Raw genomic sequence first — 25,545 nt, forward strand, 5'->3', positions numbered from 1 at the left:
GTAATGGTTGAATGTTATTTTTCAAACCATGCATATTGCCTTCATCAGTGTGAGTTAAAGTAGAGAGTGGATTAATCAAGTACCATACGATAGTGTTATTTCTGTGTTGTCTGTGCTTTATGCAGCTAAAATGGGGGGTGAAAGTACCACAACAGATACTCAGTCCTTTTTTATCCTATATTCTTATCCGAGCAATGGTATCTTAGCATAAAACATCTGATTATTATTATTATTATTATTATATGCTTCAATATATCATGTGGAAACCATATATAACAACAAATTGTAATGTCATGTTACACTCGTAGAAAGGTAGGACAATGCAAATCAAAAAACTACACACAGGTAGCATTGACATACATGTTTATTCAGGTGAATTGACAAAATGACCTTAGATATAATGAAAAATAGTCTAGGACATGCACTTTGGTGTGATTACATGAATAAATATTGTTCCTTGACAAGCATTGTAATGATAAAATACAGAATAAAAGCATTGTTTTGTTTGTCTGTGTAGTCATCTCAGTTGCCCTGCAAGATATGGGAACTGACGTTAAGAGGGTACTTGTAATTCTACATGACATTAAAACATTTTGTGACAGAGATAGTGAAAGTATTATCAACAAAGGCTTTGTATTTCCATTAAATAGTGGAATGTGTGTTATTATTAAACTATTATGTCAAATATAAACGTTCTATGATGAAATTATGATGATTAGTGAAACTACTTTTCCATTAGGTACAGTTGGCTTTCTCTCCTAAGAGGGTCTGAGTCCTGAGGAAGTCGCTACACCTCTCTAAGAGGATCACTTTCTCTGGATTACAAACAGCAGAGGCACATGTTCTCCAACATCTATCAATACTCCTACATCCGGTTTCTGAACATGCTGCCAGTCACACAGTTACCAGTTGCCATGCAATAAGTCCTGTTACTGTGAATCTCATTATGTTCAGTATTTGTTGACAGTATTTCAGAGGTGTTGCTTCATTATCTCTACTGTAACTTTAAAGCTGAGGAAAAAAAACTCAACTGTTTACACTTGGGATATATATTTGTTACTGTTGCATTATTTTTATATTAGATTGTAGGGGTGAAAAACTAGCAACTCAGTGAATAGAGATTGTTTTACACATTTCATGTATTGCACATAAGAACTGCTGGCTGAGTTCATCACTGCAGCAAGCCAGTTCATCAGGATAGTATGATGTCGAAAATTCAAAATCTCATTTAGCATAATATTAAAGAAAATACACATTAATAATCCATAAAATAATACATGTTGGTAGAAAACAGGACATTATTGAGACACTATATATACACATTTAATAAAACGGTATTTTGCGCAACTGTCTTTGGGTTAACTCTTTTATACGAGAGTATCAGTAAAATAAGTCAAAAGTTTAACAGCCTTTTTTTTATTACTCTCATGTTTCTATGCTTTCTTAAAGCTCACATTCCATTTTGAAATACAGGACCAGGATTAATACATATAGTGAAATAAGGCAAGCATGTGAAAGATATACAGTGCAGTATTTATGTTTAAAGGCACTAAAGAGGTTAAAGTATAACCTGGCTGACTGACCAACAATCTGCCTGTTGGCCATCTGTCAGTTTCAGGCTAGTTAGATTATCCTCTGCGATTGAAAGGACAAGAAGCGGTGCGTTCTGCTGAAATAACCGACCAAAATGTAACATACGATTGTCAATTCGGAATTGCATCTCTAATCTATTTGTCCCTTCCTATAGCTGCTCTGCTGTGTGTTTACTTCCGAGCAACAGTTTCAGAGAGCTTCTTCAGTCTCTTCTTCAGCTCCAGAGGGAACTTCTCGTAGCACTTCTTACACACAGGCTTCATGTCGAACTCCACAAACTTGTTCCTGTGGAAGAGAGAGGGGAAGACGCTGTTACAGTTTGGATGAAACCAGTACCCAGTGTGCTCTGATTGGTTAGCTGTCCTGCTCTGTTGTGATTGGTCAACTGGTTAAAGATGCCCTTAGCCTATCACGAACAATGTGTTGGCGCGCTAGCCAATAGAAGCGCAAGTGTTACATAGTCACGTCACTATGTTATGAAAGTAAACATAGGAGTTTGATGGACGCAATGACTAGAATGTTTTTTGTATAGTTCCTGACAAATAGCTTTTTGTAGATTCAAATTGTTGATAAACCCAGTGAAAAAATTCTGAATTGAATTTCCCCTATTGTGTACATCTTTTACAGCCACCATTTTGAAGCTAATTTCAAGTAAAACTTGGGAAAATGTTAAAAATTAATGTTTGTGTAAACCTGGATACAGATATAAAGACACACATTTAAATCGATTTCTAGACATTGTAGCACATGGAATATTTTTTGAATAACTGCTTCAATTGCTTGAATGAAAACAATCATGTTTAGTCCTTTTATTCCATTAACTCTGGCAGGCTCTCACCCCAGCTGTCCCGGACAACATTTGCTCCAAGCAGTTAATCTCTGGCAGGATAGGGCACGTGTTAAAAGTGGAGAGACCTCAGCACTTCCACAGCTGTGGCCAGAAAGCTGCCGGAAGCGATTACAGCTTTAATCTCTACGCCCAGACAGACCGGGAGTCCCAAGAAACAACGCAATTCCCTCACCATGTGACTGATCTGTTTGCATAGCAGCAGTAACAAGCCCTAATCCTAAACACTGTTTCAGGCTAATAGGTATCAACTCATTTGTGTCCACTCAAACAACCTGTTCTTATTCACCTATTAAATGTTTGCTTTCATGATTTGACCTAGACTACGTATTACAGGGATATGAGTAATAAAAGGTTGTCATGGAGCATGCTTGAAAAATGATGAAAAAGTAACAACAAAAGAACAGAAACAGAATATAAAGATGGAAACTGACCAAAGGAAGAACAGTGGAAGTGAGGAGAAAGGAAAAAGAGCGGATCACAAACACATGGGTATCAGTGATTTCTTCTTCTTGTCTTTCACGTCGCGTTCACGCTTGGCCAGCCGGCGTTTCATGTCGTCCGGCAGGCGTTCGTAGCAGTGCTTACACACCGGCTTCAGATCCACCTCCACAAACTTATCCCTGGCGGAGCAGGGAGGGGGGAGAGATGGGAAGGGTTGTGAAGGAGAAAGAGGAGGGAAGGAAGAGGCAATAATGGAGTAAAGAAGAAGGACGAGAAAGAAAGGAGAGAAGAAAGTTTGAGCAGGTAAAGGAAGGAAAGGTAAAGCAGGAGATACACACAAGGGGACACAGAAGAGAGATGATGAAAGGGGAGATGTGGAGCAAACAGTCCCCCAGACAAGGGATTAAGACTGCAGCAAATAGTCACAGATGCAGGAAAGTTGAGAAAGAGAAAATGTACAAGAGAAGAGTGGACTTGGCCATGTGAGTCTTCAGAGACTTAAACTAATACTAAATCTGTACCAAACATACTGTGATGGTGTATCTTAGACGTGTGTATTACTTACTTGAGGGTGAGCTTGGTGTTGCAGGTAGAGCAGGCAAAACAGTTGACACACCAAGCCTTGTTGAGAGCAGACACCACTGATAAAAATAGAAGAAACACTCACATGAGACACTGCTCGAGATTAAAATCATGTGACTAAAAGTTAAATGGATTCAGTCTGGAATTCAAAACATTTTCAAGAGAAATCTACAAGACAAGCAATCTGCACTCGATATAGAGATCAAAATACGTTTAAAAAATGAGAGAAGGTCAAAAGTGCTCTGATAAACCCTAATCTCATGAGCAGTCTACCCACTTAAACATTATATATTTCAAATGTTCTCACCATCTCCTTCAATAACACGATTGCAGTGGTAGCACACGTCTCCAAACAGCTGAGTGAGATGAAGGGAGAGAAACCGAGAGTGAGCAAAATGCAGCGCATTTTTTTCATTTAATCATGGCTCATATAACATGCCATGGTCAAAAAACATGCAAACAAACACACGCTACAGAGGCATTTCAAAAACGTAGAATGGTTTAGGTGGGGAAAAATCGACTTTCACTAGATCAGGGGTGTCAAACTCAATTTCATCGCGGGCCACATTAGAATTATGGTTGCATTCAAAGGGCCGGTGGTAACTTTAAGATTATATAAAAATACATAATAAATATAAAATAATGAAATAATGAATAAATAATGAAAGCAGAAGTCTAGGGAAAATAATAGCAAGTCTCTTCATTGCGCATGTCACACAATGAGATGCATTGTGGGACATGTAGTTTATGGGCAATGTTCTCCTGTAAAGTGGCACGTAACATTAAAATAAACTTATATTCTTTGCAAGCTCTTGCGGACCACACAAAATGAAGTGGCGGGCCGGATTTGGCCCCCGGGCATTGAGTTTGACACCCCTGCACTAGATGGAGTCGTTACACTGACTACATGTGGAACCCTCTAATGGAGCATAATTCAGACTGAGAGTTGTCAAAAGCAATTCTTTTACAATCTTAAGGCAAACAAGCTGTGCAAACTGTAACTACTTCAAACATATTTATTTACATAGTCATATTTGAATATTAAGAAGAGTTTCAGAAACAGGAACATATATCTCCTCATTGGTTAAATGGTTCAGTTTTATTAAAAAATTAAAGAGACATTTTATGGCAGGAAAACCTAGCACAGCACGTTTTAATTTCTGACTGTGAGTTTAACATATTCCCGCTGAATGTTACCTGGTTATAGTGCGTCTCACAGTAGGCCAGGCCCTTGCGTTCGTAGTGACGGTGTCCCAGGAAGGGTTTCTCACACTTAGCACACACAAAATGCTGCAAACAAAGCCAAGGCCAAGCACACAGGGTTAGCACAGCAGTCAGTCAGTACATTATCACATCCCACAGACTGTGTTAAAGGCAGCAGCAGTCAGGTTTAGACATTATCAGGTCAGACCACGACAGCGTCAGTGCAGTCCAGATGTGCTGTCACTGCGTCCAGGCAGGAGACAGAGAGGAGAGACGGTGGCAGGATAGTGAGCACTAGAGGGCGTGCTAATCCTCCTCACAGAGGAGTGAAGAATAGATGGTAGGCTAAGATGAAAAATAAAGGAATATATGCTATTTCTTGTAATGCCCTCACTAAATACTCATTATGGCCCACTTATACTGTATGTCTGTGAATGAGGGCACCCTTGACTGAATATTAGTTGCCCCAATCTGACTTTTCAAAAGATAAAAAAAGGGGAAGATTTTACAAGCCTTTTTTTTTTAACCATGTTTTCAAATTTGAACATTCAAATACCCAACATGAAGAACATATTCCCATGCAATTATATTATTGTGGTGTATAAAAAGCCTTTGACAGGGTCATTCAATATTATAGGACAAAAAACTCTTATAAAATAAAATAATTGTACATCCTGGATTTAAACTTTATGTCTTTTATCTCACATTTTCTGTAAATAAAACACGGTAAGCAGTATGTTTTTGATTATTACCTCAGGTAATACTGTATTCCTTAAACTATTTCAAAATAATGGGCAGTATAAATGTTGAATTAGGAATTTATTTCAGGTAACTGGGTTGAAAATATAATCTGGCATCAGGGAAAAAAATATTGCTAATCTGGATCGTAGATCTCGCTCCAGCTGTTGTTGGAATTGATATATTAGTGTCACCCTTGTATGGAGGTTGGGGGGTTCTAGCCAGGCAGGGAGAAGCCAGACACGATGCAGGTAATCAACGGCAGGACGACCCCTGTTCCGCTCACCATGTCAAAGTGTCTCTCACAATAGGCGCGGCATAGAACGGGTGGCCCTGAAACGGGCGCTCACATACAGTGCACACATGATGCTGCATGTGGAGGAAGGAAAATGAAAGATAGGTGAACATATGAAGATAGGTGGAGGAATGACCACCGCCACAGAGAATGTTACACAGAGACAGACAACGTTTGGACTGTGGAGATAAAGCTGGGGAAAGTACGAGTTACACACATGGCAACTATTTAAGTGAAATCATCTTTGAGAAATACACATTTTTTAAATAATAGAGAGAACAAGAATGAATGATTGGCTACTTTTAAATTCTCAAATATTTACAAATGGAATTGCATTTCATCCTTAGAGACTTATATAGAGAACAGAATACTAATTATTTGTAACATAATATTATTCAACATGTTTTACATATAAAAACAATACCAAACAAATGAACACATTCACAATTTTAACTTTCTTGAATGTTATTCTGAATCCAGGGTCTCTAAGCCTAGCCTCGTACCTCCACATGCCACTGCTTGCCCATGGCGTTCACCACGCGGCCCTCAATGGGTCTCCTGCAGGCCCCGCAGATGGGGACCCCCATCTTGTCGTGGCAGGGCAGACAGTACAGCTCTCCCTTGAGCTCCCTGGCATCAGCCGTCAGCTCCTTACTGCAAGAGAAAGAGGAAAACAAAACTTAAGCTCTGCCTTCACTTAGGTAATTCAAAATAGCATGTAAACACAAGCGATTGAAACACACTTAAGCTTCTAAGGTCATTGATGCCGTTGACGGATGTATTTTTAAATAGAAATACATTTAAAAAAGCTGTTTGTATGTACAAACAGAGCCTGGACAAAGACAAATACACACATCTGGAGAAAAAAGACAAAGTAGGGTTTGGTAACACAAGATGTAAGAAGACAATTTCAGTCAGACCACAGCACAGGAATGACCTTTTAAAGTATTATGTGTAATGTGTAATTGCACAGCTGGACAGGTTTGTGTGTGTGCGCGTTTACCCGCAGTTGTTGCAGTTGAAGTGATCAGGGTGGTACGGGTCATTCTTGAAAAGGAGGGGCTGCTCCTCAATAATTGCGTGGCACTTCTGACAGATGTACTTGCCGAGGCCCCGAGCTTTCTCCCTGTTGTGACATGGACGACACAGGTGCCTGATGGGAGAGAGAATTACAGACAAGATGAGAAAGAGAAACAAATAGAACCAAGAGAGAAACACTTGATTAGACAGTTATGACGTGTTTCAGGGGTTGCTAACTTCTACTACAAGTCAGTGTAATCATTCCTACTTTTGGATCTTCTAAAGCAGCAGCATTTTAGTCAAGAGAAGCTCAACAAAGACGACAAAAATAAGGAATATTCTTCTAAAACACTGTAAAATTTAAATACAGCAACTTTTATCTAGCACAAACTGCTGAATTCTCATATTGGCTTTCGTTGAATTATAAAAGTCATTTCTTAACAGAACAAGAACAACAAGGCTAGTACTGGTTCGTACCACATCGGACCCTTACATCATATATTTGGAGGCAGGACAATAAAACAAGGAGGAACAGGTGGTGAGACTGCTTGACAGTTGTTTAGGAGTTGTAAAACATCAGTATGAGAGGAACCAGCATCATAGAAAACATCATCCTGCCTTGCAGTAGACATGAAATCATAATTATAAAAATCACAAGTGGGATAACAGCAACTGACCTTCCAGCATTCTTAACGAATCCCACATCAGCGAGCACAGCCTGGCAGATGTCACAGCAGAAGCAGTCGGGGTGCCAGCTGTTGTTCATGGCCTTGATCACACGGCCAATGATGAACTCACCTATGAGAAGAAAGGAAGATTATGGAGAACTTGTTTATTGATAATGGCTTAAAGGGCATCAAATCCAAGCTCCATCTCTATATAACCGTGATGTTTGAGGCTCAGTTAGAGAGAGAGGATGGATGGTATTTATTCTCTGTTGATGCAGTTCCTGAACTTACCACACTGGTGGCAGCAGGGAGCGAACAGCATCTGGAAGTCATGCTCACAGTACTTCCTGCCTTCAAACTGTCAAGAGAATTCAAACAAAATGTCCACAATTCATTTACATGTCCACTGATAATGTGCACAGATGTAACACAATATTATAGCAAAAACATTAATAAACAGGATAATGCCCCAACAAATATTTTCCAGAAATATATTTTATAATTTTTGCAGAGAACACTGTTTGATCAGAAATGTCTTAAAATATGACTCAATGTATGACGTTTTCTAATGAACAACATTTCAGTTGTCACACAGTAAAAAGAGCAAGTTATATTAGTTTGTGAATCAAAGTGGAGACCCTTTAGGTTGTATACGTATATTTGGTAATTCAAATTAACCCGCAGTTAAAAGGTTCCACTGCTGAAAGAATTAGGTAAAGGCAGAAAGCAAAGGGAAAAAGATCAGTAAAGATTCAAATGTTTATGATTGGTTAAGTCTTATGTAAGGATTTGCAACATAAAATGCAAAATGGGCATAATTATCTAAATCTTATATCCAAAGACACAAGTCTGCATGTGATACAACTCTATGCAAGCATGGCCATAATGTACTGGATAAACTGCCATGAGCGCATTGTAGCTTCACATTTACATGACAAAAGCATAGCTTAATACAATAAGACGTATTAAAGATATGTTTTAAGAATGTTTACACAGCTTGAATTTCCACTTAAAATGTGAAAAAGCAGTATTTAATCACTTTCCTGTACATTAGCAGGATTAAGAAGACGGCTCACTACAGCGTCAGGATGTGTATTTATGGAAACAGGTAGAGTTCTTTACAGGGGATGAGAGGTAATGCATTGCCTTTCATCTTGATCGTTGCATTAGAGCCTCCTTCTCATTGATGAACTGACAGAGCAGAGGAGCATCAGGTTCTGACGGAGAGACATCTGGCCCTGGTGTCAAGGTTGCTATGCAAACAGCTTACTGGAATGTGCTTCTAAAAATTCAATGCTGCATTAAGGTTGAGCTCACTCGTCTTTACTTCAGCAGGACCAAGTGTTTAGATTATTTGTCTAAGCCTTAGGAATGTGCTTTAACAACAGCCTTGCACTTAACAGTTAGCTAACTGTATGGAAAGAGAAAGCCAGACAACACGGCCAGTGGAAATGTAATTAGAGCTTAAAAGACAAACGTGTTACCATGGTTACATTTATATGTTTAGAGCCACTCTGTTTATACAGTAATCCTAAATATCTTCTTAACATGTTGATCTGCCCACAAATGCTTTAATGTTGACTGTTTTTTTTTCGAATGCCCATAACAATCTCTCGACTTAAACCTGTTGATTGCTGCATACTGCGTCTTTTATAAGAAGATGAGAGTGACAGTGATAAGACGTTTAGTCCGGAAGAAGTGTTACCTCGTAGAAGAGTCCCTCTGGGAACTGCTGGAAGCACTGGGCGCACACGAAGCACTGCTCATGGTACAGCTCCCCGTTGCTGTTCACTATCTTCTCCGCCGGGGCAAAGCCACTCTTGCAGCGCTCACACATGGCATTGGCCAGAGCGTTGGCCATGTTGCTGAGAAGGAAAACAAATGCATAATAAGGATCGGTGTACACTTAAACAGTCAAAACACTCATTTGAAAATAGTTCTACAATATGTGGTAGCAGGGAATGCCATTTCTATATAACAGGGATCGCAGGTATAATATGAGCCTCTATGGCTAAACTTGGCAAATGTACATATTAGACTGAAGTGCTCATGTTAATGAAAGTGCATCATCCTTTCTTAAATACATAGATACATCAAAAAATGCTGTAATCCATACTATGTATCTAACCCATAATGACATTTACAATATGCAAGTTTTTCAATAGGATTTTCCTCTGTTTAAAATACAGTATCGTTTAAAAATTATTCTTAATATATAGGCATTTTGTTTCTGTAAGTAAATTTTTTGTATGAATATCAATGGCATTAGCCAAGGTCCTGATACATCTAACACAACTAATGTAACATGTATCCCATGTTTCTCCTGTCATAAACATCTGGAAGATATTCTTAACACAACCAGAAAGGAGACGATAGTAGGGAAACTTTGACGTATCTCTTGGTTCTAGGTTTATTTTGGCTCTGCTTATCAGGGTGTGGGAGTAAGTGGGAAACCTGCTTGTTGCCTTTTGAGAGTCAAGGTGAAGTTACAGTGTATACATCTGCACTGTGTCAGCAGTGTATCTGTGAATGGCGTGTGCACACACTGATACGGTTCAATATCATGGAAGAAACTGCCAAAACCACTATCTCACATAGTCCAATGAGCAATGACTGTTACAAAAACAACCCTGGAGTGACATGTGAAGCCAATCCTGCCCTTTAATCAAACAATCAGTATTGTTTGACCTCCTCTCCTCAAAACAAGGCTATGTAATATATAAATAAGACCCCAGGCTAATGATCTTTTCCATTGGAAATGTCGATGCCAGAACCAGCAGCACAAATGTGGCCACACCCAACGACCTGCGCAGTGCTTTGAAAAAACGTTTTTGTTTATCACTTTCAGATGTTGAATAAGTCAGTACAAGAAAATAATATGAAATTGGGGAAGTCTCAGGTATGTATTGGCTTTATGGCTAAGAGTATATGGTAAATTGACCGAAAAATAGGTAGATATAGTCCTTTATATTATTGACATACTAATTTGTCTCCCCTTATACAACAGGAAAAACAAACTCACTGGTGCTTGCTTAAGCTTTTAAACTATAAATCATGCTTCTCATCTGGAAACCTGATATCTTGTCAACTGAACGAATCCGAATGGTATGTTCACATTTTGAAACCTGATTTGTATAGATGTTGACATTGTTTGAGAGAAGGGGGAGTCACGCCATCAGTGAAACACACCTGCTTGTTCATCTGTTCAATATGTATCTAACTAGCGTTAAGCTATCTTATTATTAGGCAACTCTGGACACATCATCGTCCCATAGCAAATATACATTAGCCAAACCTACTTCTGTGTCAGATTTATGTTTAGGTTCAACCTCGGACTAAATCATACCAAGGATAAAAACAATATGGTTAAACTGGTCTAAAACAAGCATAAGCAACAAACTAACTAAACAGCCCAATACTAATTAATAAGCCAATGCACACAATAACCAAACTGCTTATTAAGTCAATCAAGGTGAAAATGTGGACAGTCGAAGTGTTGAAGAGAATGGTGGGACCATCCTGGCTCCTCTGCTTTGTTTATAAAGGTCAGAATACCAAAGTGAATCTTGGCAACACACGACCACCCACCCACCCACCCACCCACCCCCAACCACACACCCCCCCCAACACACACACACACACACACACACACACACACACACACACACACACACACACACACACACACACACACACACACACACACACACACACACACACACACACACACACACACACACACACACACACACACACACACACACACACACACACACACACACACACACACACACACACACACACACACACACACACACACACACACACACACACACACACACACACACACACACAGTAAGATTGTAATGGAATGATGCCATCTGTGCATATTAACTTCGTTAGATCAATCTGGGAATTAACAAGAATTCAAAAACTCCCAGACACACTGCTCATCACTCTTATCAAGATGCAGGGATAAGCACATCTTCCATCTGTATCCACTCCTCACACACTTATCAAATACATATTGGTCCATAAACCCTGTCTGGCCTGATATCACACGCTGACAGCCCTGCCCTTTCCAAAGGGTTTTTAGGGGGAAGTGACACATCTCTGAGGCATTTCCACCTTCCTATCTGCCTGTAGCACCCTGCCTGAGGGGGAGATAAACCCATACGCAGTCAAAGTTGCTTTTCTATATTTCATTCAATACAATGGCAAATTATCAGTTTCCCTATTGCTAGTTAGCATTTTAGCATTTCTGGAATACCTCAATTGGAGTCTTTTATACTACAAAATAAATTACATGTCGGTAAATACCCCACTCGTGAATGTTTGAAGCTAAAAAAATGTAGTTTTCTAACATGTCCCTCTATAATAATGAATTTCATCAGGCTGAACATTAGCCGCATTTAGCTTAGCGGTGGTGAAGTGAAGTCATGTGACCGTGTTGTAGTTTGTTGATAGCATTGTTTTAGTTATTTACTTCTGCCGATTGCATTCACGATCAACTATTTTAAAAGTGATTGTACAATTGGGAGTTTATTCTGCAGAACAACATAGTTTTTGACAATTAAGTAGTTTTATTGACTTTAAGTAGAATTGTTGTTGTTTACTTTAACACAACTTTAAACAAGTGTAAAATAATTACAAAACGACTTTGTATTTTTGTGGTGGATCAAATTGAACATTTACATAATGTGAAAAATGAACCCACTTTTAGTTGTTCAGGGTTTGTGTGATGTCTACCGCATTTTTTAAAAATAATAGTTTATTGATTTAACAAAAGCATCTGTTTTGGTAAAGACCAATATTGTTACCAGAGACAAAAGTAGGTTGTGAGCAGCTCACTCCATATGACTCTCCTTCCACCATGGAAGCCACTAGCAAGCTGCTCTTTGACTATAAATGAAGGCTGGTTGTCAGCTACGGGAAAGGATGCAGACTATCACTCCTGTGATGAATTCCTCCTGTTGCCTCCACCCTCCCTCCTCTGGTCTCCATGTGTCTTCAGTTCCCTTATTTTGCATCTCTGCAACTTTCTCCTCTGTTCTCAGGAACCTGTACACATCTGCAAACACTATGAGGCTATATAGTCCATACATAATCAATCTTTATTTGCAACAATATATTGCTGACAGCTGTCCTAATATTCAAAGTTTAGTCGATGTCTTTCCTGTCTCAATTCTTCCTGCTTGTATTGTCATTGTACATTTGTGTTTTCTTTAACTCAATGTAAAGCCCAAATCTTCAGTTTGTTTATGAAATCATATTGAAAGACACGGATTAGGTTTTAAAATCTAAACTCCTGCCAAAGACAAATCCTTTTTAGTAAAAGGATGCGATTGGTGTTTTGATGCGTTACTACTAGGAGAGGAAGTTACATTTTTGTCATCTTGACATTTTGGAATGTAATGTAGTCAAACCCTCACTTGTTCAGTAAAAATAAAATGTATACAAAATAATTCAAATAGGACACATAGGGGGCTTCAATGTATTTTTGACTAACAGACTCTTAGTGTACAATCTAATCCGCGTGTCCCATCTTAGCTCTGAAACATTCCAAAATGTGATTGTGTATGTCTAAACAAAATAAAATCTCCAAGCTTCAAAAGGACACTTCACAAACCTGTAGGTGACCCATGTGCATGTTGTCCTACCGCCTAGGATGGGCTACATTAGTCCAAAATAAAGTATGTATATTTAGCCGTCATGCCCGTCATGCTCACATAATTGGAATGCCAGTTGACATACTCTACTTTGCATAACAGCTACGCACAAAAATATCCCATCCTGTGTTCCCCTCCTGTGGCGCTCACAGCTATTCCTGCACAAACATGGCCCCCAAGGTTTAATATCAAACTGGCTGGTGAGCCTGGCTACTAGAATCTCAGAATTCTTCACATTCTGTTACCCTACAGTAATCTCACACAGTGATACCAATCAGTGTACGAGCAGACAGAATCCCTTAACACACACATTCACTACCTCATACATTTTTTCGTTAGTTAGGTCGGTCACCGAAATGAAAAATATCTGTCAGGGTAATATGAGATAAATAATGGACCAATCATAGCCATCATAAGCCAGGGCATCAAACCACAAGCCTATGATCCGTCATACTCACTACTACAGTTAGTACACATAATGACATTCGAGAGTGGAGGTGTGTCCTTGAAAAATAAAACTATGTTAAAGCCAAACCAACTCTTCTCCACTGCCTGTTTTACTGGGCGCTGAAGAAAATGTTTTCACAACACACAAGTAGGATTTCACTAGTTATGTTTTAAGGACCAAATTGCAAGTGTTATCATTTGGTAAAAACCTATATTTTGGTCGACAACAAACTGCATTGCTTTGATCCCTGTCTTGTAAACAGTTTACTTACAAGCGAGCATAAAAATCACAAAATTCCTTATAGACTTTGACATCGCTTTTCCGTCTCTGGGACTTTGACACCGGGACCTCCGCCTCTCCACCGTCGTCCCCTGGAAGCCTCTGGTGGAAACCGTTTATCTCCCTGTGAGCAACTGAGTCTGGGGCTTCTCCATCCTCAGGTATCGATGGAGGCAGGACACGACCGTTTATCTCCATACTCGTCTACAACAGTCCAAATTCACTGCATAAAATGCCTAACACCTGTATCACAGTCACTGCGGGCGATAGAAGATCCTCTCTGCTTGGTTAGTCAAAGTTTCCAGTAATGGAGATAGCAGTCCAGTAAGCGTTGGGAGCTGTAATCCACAGAGCAAGAAGGAGACCCAAACACTAATCAGACTGCGCTGGGAGGACTCTCCCTCTCTCTCTCAACCTCTCTCTCTCCCTCACACACACACACACACACCCTCTTTCTCTCATTCCCACATCAAGTATTTTTCTCTCGCACTCAGTTTCCCCTCCTGTCCCACTCACTGTCTATTCTGGGGCAGGCTCCTGAAACTGAAGAGCCCACCCTGACGCCTGTCATGGACGAGGTCACTGTGACACACACACACACACACACACACACACACACACACACACACACACACACACACACACACACACACACACACACACACACACACACACACACACACACACACACACACACACACACACACACACACACACACACACACACACACACACACACACACACACACACACACACACACACACACACACACACACACACACACACACACACACACACACACACACACACACACACACGCCTTAGCAGTATTTTTATTTGAATGTTTTGCATCCCTGGTAACTCGCCTGTGGCTAATATCTCTGTGTGTGTGTGTGTGTGTGTGTGTGTGTGTGTGTGTGTGTGTGTGTGTGTGTGTGTGTGTGTGTGTGTGTGTGTGTGTGTGTGTGTGTGTGTGTGTGTGTGTGTGTGTGTGTGTGTGTGTGTGTGTGTGTGTGTGTGTGTGTGTGTGTGTGTGTGTGTGTGTGTGTGTGTGTGTGTGTGTGTGGTGTTAAACAGCTGGAACTCTCAGCTTTCTGGTAAATATAACAAGGTGGCTCCAACTCCAAGTATTGCGCAAATTGGGAATGTCACACAAAAGGCAGAGAAGATAAAGTCAATCATTAAGATAGAAGCAGAACAGTTACAATATTTCTTTTTACTTGAGTCATTGCAAAAACACACTGGAGATATTGTCTTATCAGAGATGATTAGGTATAATGCAATGTCATTTGTTTAATTACACGTTTATACAGTGACTAATCAATGCTGTAATGTTTGGTACCTGAACTGATTTGAGTTTCCTTTGTTGGTTGTGTTCGTTCCAAATGTATTGTAACCCACCTACAGTACTTGTAAACCATGTTGTGTTTGTTTATTGGCTGCTTAATGTAAAGCATGATGTAAATATGGTATGTGTCTTCTCCAAATGGGAGCAACTTGAATATCCGTTTGGAACAACTATCTAAAGCGGTCTAGATCTACAATTATAAAATATGTTAATCGTCCTCTGAAATCCCATGTTGGTCAAAAGACATTCCCTTAAACCCACAGATCTGGGTCTCCTCTGGGTAAATGGTAGCTCTTTATGTGGTTAAACTCTGCTGGCATCTCAAATCATTGACCACTTCCCAAAACCATCAAAAAAACACAAAGCAAGATCTGGAAATACACTGCAGAGAGACACACATGTTTGACATGCTCCAATGGAAAGCAGCTGCTGGGTTAATCCTGCAAAGCTACGGGATGTGCAATGAACACATCGGTCTTTAACAAGTCAAAACAATGTGCCTGTGTGTTTGTGTCAGTGTGTGTCCAACCCCTGCGTGCCTCTATTATTTTACAGTCTTCTGCATTACTCCATAATTCTACAAATAGACACCTAGTGGAGCCTCAACTCCAAACTAGGTGCTGGCAGCTGCTGTTTTCTGTGCATGTGTGTGTGTGAGAGTTTGTATACATAGTAGGGGCCAACTCTATGTCCTCTAAAAGAGCTACACAACTGGATATTACATCCAAAGCATCCATTCACATTATTATTTTGTATTCATGTTTTTTCATTTGGGGGCGATTGGCCCCTGAAATGCATCATATTTTCTAAGTGCGTGTATTCTTTCTAGGCGACTCTTAACACAAGCAGTGGTGTATTGTTGTGTAATAATTAGTATAGTGTGTCAATAGTATGAAAGGGTCGTGCCACTGAAAAACACCTCCCTTTTTAACACTATTTTATGTATTTAGTCTCTATCAAGAAAATGTTATAATGTCAAAAAGTTATAATGAACCATGTCACCAGGCAACATCTTCACCTTCAGGAGCCTTTCCCAAAACATAACAATGACTGCAGAGAAGTCTTGTGCTCTCAGCCCGGGCTCGGTTGAGGATCTCCTCCACTTGGAACCACTGTTGAGTGACTGGGGTACAATGGACAGAGGGTGGGGGCTCAACAGGAAACACACGTAATCTTTTCAACAGATTACAGACCTTGCCAGATGGTTCCACCCAAAAACCAGAGATTGGGAACTCAGCCCACTGGTGTCCATAATACCAAATATTCACATTTAAACTGTTCTAATGAACTTCAGTTAAACATTATTAGGTTTTAAATACATACATTTGAGAACAAATAGAGCGCCACACTGTTTTTAATACTTTAAACCTTAGCTATTAACAAGTGATTAGACAAAAAAATTCCGCAAGCAAAGAGTAATGATATGAGTGTCAACCTGATCTTTAAAATGGCTACAGCAACTGTCAGCAGCAGACAAGGTGTCTCTGGTGTGCCCCCTCCCCCCCCCCTGCAGGATAGGATTTTGAGACTTCCTTATGGGGTCATAAAAGGTCACTGAGGAGGTTTCAGGCAGGTCACTTGGAAAATGACTTAGGAAATGTAAGGGGGGATTTGTGCATGGCTCCTAAAGTCAGACATATTTGGCCCAATAACAAAACCAAACAAAAGTATTCTTGAAAAACTAATAACATAAATGGGAATAAGTAGGCTAAACAGAAAGACATAGAATGTTGGAGTCTTAAAAACTAAAACTTTAAATACATTTCAATGCCAAGGACAATGGTGCATTCACATATTGGATGGTCAGTTTTTCTGACTTTAGCCGTTTGTGAACTTTAGGATGTGTTGTATTTTATTGCTCAGAGTGTTTAAACAATATGCTGATAGCTGTTCCCGAGTTCAAGTTCCTATTTGGTGGGGTGTTCACGCAAACCTCCCAGTAAGGAACCACTTTTTCCCTTTATTACGACACCACATTAGCAAAAGTGAAACAGTTTGTGTATCCATCCCGTGAATCTGCTCCAAAATGGGTTCTTCCATGGCCCAGGCTACACGCCTCCACCAAGTTTAATACAAATCAGGCCAGTTGTTTTTCTGTAACACTGCTGACAGACACCAGACACACACACACACACACACACACACACACACACACACACACACACACACACACACACACACACACACACACACACACACACACACACACACACACACACACACACACACACACACACACACACACACACACACACACACACACACACACACACACACACACACACACACACACACACACACACACACACACACACACACACACACACACACACACACACACACACACACCAAACCTTGCAACATTTTAAACAGATTAGACCTTTCTTAACTGTCAATGCTGCAAAGTCATACCCCCTCCACTGTATGATTCTATCCCACATTGAATACTGTTTGACAAACTGGTCGGTTGCTTGTGCCACAAACCTGAAACCCATAGAACAGCTGTACAAGAGAGCTATCAAGGTGTTGGACAGAAAGCCTTATTCATACCACCACTGTACCATCCTTGATGAACACAATTTCTTGAGTTTTGACAATTTTAAGTCTTTTAAAAGTATGTGTTTTTTAATAAATGTTTACATGGACTGTTTACTTAGGGGAATTCATCCACAAAAAACACACAGGACGCTGCACTAGGTCAGAAACCAGAGTAGACTGTGAGGTCCACCGTAGACGGACCACTTTTGGACAAAATGTCCTCTCCATTAAAGGCAGCTCATTTTGGAATAGCCTCCCAACTGAGATACGGGATTGTCCCACCCTCAATAGTTTTAAAGGTCAACTCAAAGAATGGTTGAGAAACAACCAGACATGTAATCGCCGCTAAACGCACTTTAACACAGGGGTATCTTCTCTTGCACTTTATGTGTCGTTGCTGCTATAGTGTACTGCCATGCGGTAAATACTTGTGTATGCTGCTCTTGCTCTTTTTGCATGTCATGTATTTTTTGCTATGTTTTCAAATGTCATTCTTATATGTTGTATGTCAGGGACTACGGATGGAAATTAGCTCAAAGCTCAAATCTGGCATATTTACACTTGAAGCATTATTTGTCGAAAGTGTTCATTAATGTGCATTGTCCCTGTTCAAATAAATGATTAAATGAAACCAAGCAACTAAAAACTAAAGAAAATGTAATGATAAGACAAGGGTGTGTTTCCAATGCAAGCCTTGTAGAAAATATCACTGCTTGATCTGCTTGGCACAATAACAGTGCGTATGTGCCGAGGGTTTACCTCCATTCACGAGTTGATCCTGGAAGTATTTGTCTTTAGTTGGTGGTCAATTTGGATTTGTCAGATACACTTGTCATTTAATCCCTCATGGTTTAAGGCTTAAGTTTCTTTCTTGAGCCAAAAATGATTTATTTCTTCATATTAATTTTTAGGACAGATAAAGCCACAAAATATACATGATACCACATTTCTTAATAAGTACGCCACAAAAAACTAAAATGTATCATAAGAGGTTGGGTCATGTCAGCCCATAACTCAGTGACATTTCAAATAACTGAGTCAATTCAAAATGTTTCCTGTATTGTTATGGGCAAAAAACACAAAATCCTGTAGATAAAAATAAATGTGCAATACAGAACATGTCTGTTTGAAATGAGGTTGGCTTAATAAATCTGTATCTTTTACATTTTCCAGACCCATGCAACAACCGTGACTCTCATCCGGAGCGAGACGACCAGATTCAGGCCAAAGGAACAAGTCAAACACACCCTGCTCACACACTGTGTCAACAGAAACCATGGCGACACTCATATGAGGGCTGCTTGGGCAAAATCATTTTTCCTTTGGTAAGGCATGAGAGTACACACACTAGAGTACACACATACAAACATGCACACACACACGTAAGACTCAGTGACACACATACATTTACTAAGTGTGCAAACATAATTCATGACTAACATTTCCTTTATTCCCCACGCCCATGTGACCCGCACAAGGGTCAGAAAACACTTCACTGTGCAGGAGAGGCCAGGAACACACACAGAGCTATCATATCTTTCAGCACTAATGTAACTCTGGAACTCACTCCCACAAAACATCAGAGACTGTACTGACCTCCCCACTGACCAAAACACCTCTTCAGACCGGCTTTTAATGTGTGAATAATGTTGTGTTAGTGTGTTGTTTTAATATTTTAATTCCATTTTTTATATTTGATTTGATTTCCTTTTTAATACCACTATAAAGTGTCTTTGAGCACCTGAAAAAAAGCTTAGAAATTAAATGTATTATTATTATTATTATTATTACTGTCTCAGAAGCAATTAGTATTAAAGGAGCTATCTGGCTCAATTACAGTCTGATTAAAGATACAATGTTGCTCATTAAGTAAGTTATTTTGGCACATTTGAAAGACATGTTGGACATGATTATGTCTGCTTTCCCATTTCGATACAGTCTTGCCATTTATTGGCAACGGTGCTTGTAAGTATGGAAATAAGATGCTTTGTGGACTTGGTTGTGTGCCAATATGGTTTTGGCTGTCATTATCATAACTACATATTTGTTAAAATCCACACAGAATGGGATTGTTATTTTTGCTATAGGCCAGTTTTTCTTTGTCAAAAGTTATAAAAGTATATTTTCTTCCTCACTGAAAAGTTTCTTTGATTCTGACCCTCTTGTTTTTCCCTCTCATTGTTTCTGCTACAATTGTGGTTGATCGTAGTCCTGTCATTTATTGATGTAACCTCCTTTAGAAATAAATTGAATGCTTGGTTTGAAGCAAACAAGCAGAAATTCCAGAAAACTCTCTGAGGCTGAGGCTTTGCTTGCTAAACTCAGTGACCCTATACCTCCTTAGATAGCATTTCCTCTCAAAACGTTATGCCTCAATAAATGAATCAAAGTGCAAATATCGCTTAGGAACAACTTTGCATAAGAAAAATTCAGAACCAATCTATTTATCTATCTTTTGCATGTCAGAAGGAATTAGGCTACAAAGCAAGACATGAAGCTCTTGAGTATTTGACCGAAGACACATCTAGAGAGAGCGCCTTCTTTCTGTCCACATTCCTCACATTACTGCATTCCTTTAAACACGCACACACACACACACACACACACACACACACACACACACACACACACACACACACACACACACACACACACACACACACACACACACACACACACACACACACACACACACACACACACACACACACACACACACACACACACACACACACACACACACACACACACACACACACACACACACACACACACACACACACACACACACACACACACACACACACACACACACACACAGCTGTACAAGAGAGCTATCAAGGTGTTGGACAGAAAGCCTTATTCATACATTAGCATGTATGACATTATCACATTAGCAAAAGTGAAACAGTTTGTGTATCCATCCCGTGAATCTGCTCCAAAATGGGTTCTTCCATGGCCCAGGCTACACGCCTCCACCAAGTTTAATACAAATCAGGCCAGTTGTTTTTCTGTAACACTGCTGACAGACACCGGACACACACACACACACACACACACACACACACACACACACACACACACACACACACACACACACACACACACACACACACACACACACACACACACACACACACACACACACACACACACACACACACACACACACACACACACACACACACACACACACACACACACACACACACACACACACACACACACACACACACACACACACACACACACACACACACACACACACACACACACACACACACACACACACAAAAACAGACTGTCAATGAGAGAGCCAGAGAGGTAATTGTGAAAGACATTAAAAAGGCCATCCAAAACTGATGTTCTTGTGTTGTGAAAGGAGCGTTGCAAAAGACTGCACATTGTACATCGCTTCTGGTCACACAACTTGGAGGAATTCAGCCATCAGCTGCAGTATTTACTGATCAAATACTTCACACCTCTCCGTATCTATCTTTGTCAATACACGACACACAGAGGAGGAGTTTTCTTCAGAAGTTCTTTGGTAAGGAACATGTTTCTGTAGCAACACAACCAAACCCTCATCACATGATGCAAGACAGTGTCGATCAGCTCCAGCTAAAATAACACAACTAACCCAAATGTTTAAAGTCAACATTCTTAGAACAAGATATGGCTCACCAAAAATACTTCACAAGACCTAAATGGAAAATTATATTAAAGTCAAAAGATATGGTAGCAAAAATAAGTAGAGAGATGTGTCAGCTGACCCGACACCGCCACACACTACTGGTCAACAAGGGTGACACAGCAAAGTAACATTGCAATGAGAGGAAGGTAAGCTGTGGACAAAGTGACAGATTTGAAAGCAGAAGCATTTGTACACAGTGGAAAAGAATCCAAAACAAAATATCCACAGATTCCTAGAGAGCCAATGGGGATGCTGGTCACCGTGACACACGTAAACAATAATGGCAACGTTTACAAGCTCTGTATGGTTGTTGTTAATTTTTTAACATAGATATGGAGCCATTAAAAAACGATTTATCGGAGCTGATTTGTTGCGATACTAGTATGTCTTGCACATCACAGAACACCTTTAGGTATGAGGAGTACACTGTGGAGTAAAAGTTAGGAAGGACTCACAAACAGGTGGAGGGGCGATACAATAAATGGTGCCGTTGAATCAACATTTGTCAAACAGGTTCTTATCAATCATCTGACAGAAGATGAAAAGCTTCCCAGACTCACCTGAGGCTCTCCCCTGCCAGACTTCCATAGCTGTCTGGTCTCTCCTGTCTCCGCCTGTACAAGTCTGAGTTTGACAACTCTTTAAGCCTCAAAGAGTTCATCTCCCCTTCGCCTCGCTCCCTCCCTTGCTTCCTTCCTACTCCTCGTGTACTGAAAGCACTGTAATACTCCAGAGAAAGTGTGTGTGTCAAATAGAAAGATGAAGTCTTGTGCTGTGCTCGTTTCCTCTCTCAAACACACCTCCAGGGCTCACACACCGTTGGTGAAGGACATATTCAGAGGCGTGGTTTCACAGCCTGCACACCTATCAGATAAGTGTAGCTCCTCCTCCTGCAGCAGGTAGAGGGGGAATGCCTCGGAGAAAAGGAGAAAGAGTCATATACGGAGAAAAGCGTTGCCCTCTCTGGCCTTCACCCCCACGACTCCATTGACCTCCCACTCTCCCTGGCTCACAAGAGGCAATGCAAGCAGAATAAAGGCCATTTCCCACACTAATGGAAAGCTGTATTTGCTAGTTATGTGAAATAGAGACAGACTATAACAAAAAAGAATTATTTAACAATCCAAATATGTATATATGTCCATTCAAATGATCAACATTTTACTGTGATATCTTGTTTCAACAGTTACTATATCACTTTATTTTAAATGTTTGTATTATTATCTTTATTTGTATTCTATTTTTATTTTTGACCTTGTGTGAATCCTGTTTTTCACTCTGACCCCGTTGCTGATATTAAATGCCTGAATTTCCCCACGGGGATAAATACAGTTCCACCCTATCTTATCTTATTGAGCCCTACCTAAACTGGAAGTGTGAGGCTTAAACCAATACTTAACAACAATTACACCAGTGTTATACACACATGCATTTCCAAACATTTGGACTACCTATGTTGCAAATGTATTATCTTTTCAATTTATACACGGCATCTATTGTACGTCTGTCCGTCCTGGGAGAGGGATCCCTCCTCTGTTGCTCTCCCTGAGGTTTCTCCCATTTTTCCCTTTAAACTGTGGGTTTTCTCTGGAAGTTTTTCCTTGTACGATGTGAGGGTCTAAGGACAGAGGGTGTCGTATTGTCATACTGATATTCTGTACAAACTGTGAAGTCCACTGAGACAAATGTAACATTTGTGATATTGGGCTATATAAATAAACATTGATTGATTGATTGACAGTGTTTTCCTTATAATTATTACATGTTTTTAGGGATGCCTAATGCTTGGTCATTTCCTATAGCTAAATACAAATCTGTATGTTCAATCATAACAGAAACAGTTAATATGTACAAGATAATAGTACATTTTAGGCAGTTAAATTCACAGGAAATAAAATGTACAACAGATCATGAGAAAATAGTCTCTAATTGTATCTATTTAATATTGTTTGCCTATTTGGTTTCCTTAATACCTAATAATAGAATATAATCAAAAGTAGCATTATTTATATTTAATAATAGGAGTTTGAATTTTTTTTTAAATGCTATAATTATACCTTTAACGTACCAATGTTTTTATAGAAATTATGATCTGACCTGAAAGCAGCCTCATGTAAACCAGGCCAGGCGTAATAATGTTATGTTGTTCACAGCAAGGAGGAATAGTAAGCTAAAAGCAAACCCTGCAGTCAGCATTTCAGTCAGAGCAGCAGCTTGTTTAGAAGGCTGGGAACATATGGGTCGAATAAAGCTGCACTCTGCTGAACAATGCCCCCTTATTATGGAGTCATATTTTCAATCATACACCGCTCTTCAATCCTCCATCCCCACAGAAACAACAAACGATTGAAAAAAGGGGAAAATGTCAATCTATGAATAATTCATCAAAATGTTATGTGGGAACAAGAGATCCTCCCAAACAGATACAAAACACTGCAGATGCATATTTTCCTCTGAGGCATGTTAATTACAAGCGAGAAGCTGTGATGTCATCAGAAGCAGCGACGGGATTGGTCAGAAGAACCAAACTAGCAGAGTCAACAAGCAGTTAAAGAGAAACAGATGCAAACAGAGCACTGACTGCAGCTCTGAGAAAACATGCAGTGTGATGAGACAAGTCTATCTGAAATGCACATTATCATTTAGTCAGTACCTGTCATTATAGATGGCAAAGGAGTGAAAGTGTGATGTTGTTAAATGGCTGTGGGGGTACTAAAGGTTGACACATGTCTCTCCCTATCATACAGACAGGTACATGCCCTATGAACAGTTCACCTCCATTCGCTTGCCTTGACCTGTTCAGCATTCCACATGAAAACACAGAAAGTGGCAGCGCAGAATGTGATCTTTGAGATTCAGAATCAGCCTCACCGTAGCGGGACCGACATGTCTGAGTATGCAAGAACGTTCATGATGAATCATCGCTTTAGGCTCTATCTGAGATCACCTCACTAACTATTCACTACAGTTGGAATGTGGATTCCCCTTACAATTAAATTTAAAAAAAGGTAATTTTCATAACCACATAATTCTACGCTGGTATGTCTTATGGTTATTAAAAGTGACACGCAGTATGCTTTGTGCACTGGAACACACACACAGTGTTTATGTAAGTGTTTTAGGCTGCCTAATGATGGTAACCCCCTTTATAGGACACCTCCCCATTAACGTGTATAAGTGCTGTTTGTGCACAAAGGTATCTCAGGCCTGTGTGTGTGTCAGAGCTAATTAAATGTACCTGTGGGTATTAATAAACAGGGATGCAAACTCATCAGGTATAAAAAAGGTGACAAGGATCCGAGCCCCCGGCTCCCCCACCCCACGGAATATTGGCTTTAAAATGAGGAATAACAGAGGATTTCAGCAGTCAGAACAACTAAAGCAGCAGTGTTAATAATAACAGAAACGCCAAAGAGTCACATCTAATAGAAATATATAAAAGCATTTATTTCAAATTGTGGAGCAGTCAGTTTATAATTTTGGCAGCACTGTTGAGCATTTTCAAAATGTATTTTCATGCCTCTGTGCAAGGCTTAGTCTTTCTATCTTTATAGCCACATGGTGTAAAGTAACTAAGTTCATAAACTCAACAAGTACTATACTTGGGCACAATTTTGAGATACTTGTACTTTATTTAAGTATTTCAATGTTTTGCTACTTTGTTCTTCTACTCCACTACAGTTCAGAGGTACATGGTGTACTTCTACTCCCCTACATGTATTTAATACCTTTAGTTACTTTACAGATGTGGATGAATGATGTGAAATATAATCAAGTGTTAAATCAGACTTTAGTTCCACCTGGAGTAAATCCACAAGCTACCCTGCAGTATACAAAGTCATTCAAACTAGCTGCACCTTTACCAGCTTTGAGAACACTTTCATGATCAATCATTATAAAACATATCATATATATTATTCTGAAATGGACCAATCTGCACAATGACTACTTTTACTGTCGCTACTTTCACTATATTTTGATGAGAATACTTTTCTACTTTCACTTGAGGAACATTTTGAATGCAGGACTTTTACTGTAACAGAGTATTCCTACACTCTGGGACTATTACTATTACTCAAGTACAAGATCTGAGTACTTCTACTATTACTCAAGTACAAGATCTGAGTACTTCTACTTTTATTCAAGTACAAGACCTGAGTACTTCTACTTTTAATCTA

At 39.7% G+C, this 25,545-nt stretch overlaps 1 protein-coding gene across 5 annotated transcripts in view; it reads right to left on the minus strand.

Moving 5' to 3' along the window:
• Positions 1-346: 346 nt before the first annotated feature.
• The window catches only part of lims2 (LIM and senescent cell antigen-like domains 2), a 30,551-nt gene continuing 5,352 nt past the window's right edge, over positions 347-25,545 (minus strand). For 2 of the 5 annotated variants that reach the window (XM_079666408.1, XM_079666409.1), the window contains exons 2-11: positions 9,096-9,255; positions 7,682-7,748; positions 7,400-7,520; positions 6,706-6,855; positions 6,206-6,356; positions 4,664-4,756; positions 3,774-3,822; positions 3,450-3,525; positions 2,875-3,063; positions 347-1,878 (exon numbers count right to left, since the gene is read on the minus strand). In XM_079666408.1, the coding sequence (XP_079522534.1) occupies positions 2,919-3,063; positions 3,450-3,525; positions 3,774-3,822; positions 4,664-4,756; positions 6,206-6,356; positions 6,706-6,855; positions 7,400-7,520; positions 7,682-7,748; positions 9,096-9,255 (1,012 nt within the window). In that variant the 3' untranslated portion in view covers positions 347-1,878; positions 2,875-2,918. Of the gene's footprint in view, positions 1,879-2,874; positions 3,064-3,449; positions 3,526-3,773; positions 3,823-4,663; positions 4,757-6,205; positions 6,357-6,705; positions 6,856-7,399; positions 7,521-7,681; positions 7,749-9,095; positions 9,256-13,778; positions 14,277-21,927; positions 22,282-25,545 lie in introns of those variants that run through there. The other 3 variants (XM_079666407.1, XM_079666405.1, XM_079666406.1) reach the window with 3 other exon arrangements.

The sequence above is a fragment of the Notothenia rossii genome (genome assembly GCF_949606895.1).
Source record: "Notothenia rossii genome assembly, chromosome: 2".
In the NCBI taxonomy this organism is placed as follows: Eukaryota; Metazoa; Chordata; class Actinopteri; order Perciformes; family Nototheniidae; genus Notothenia; species Notothenia rossii.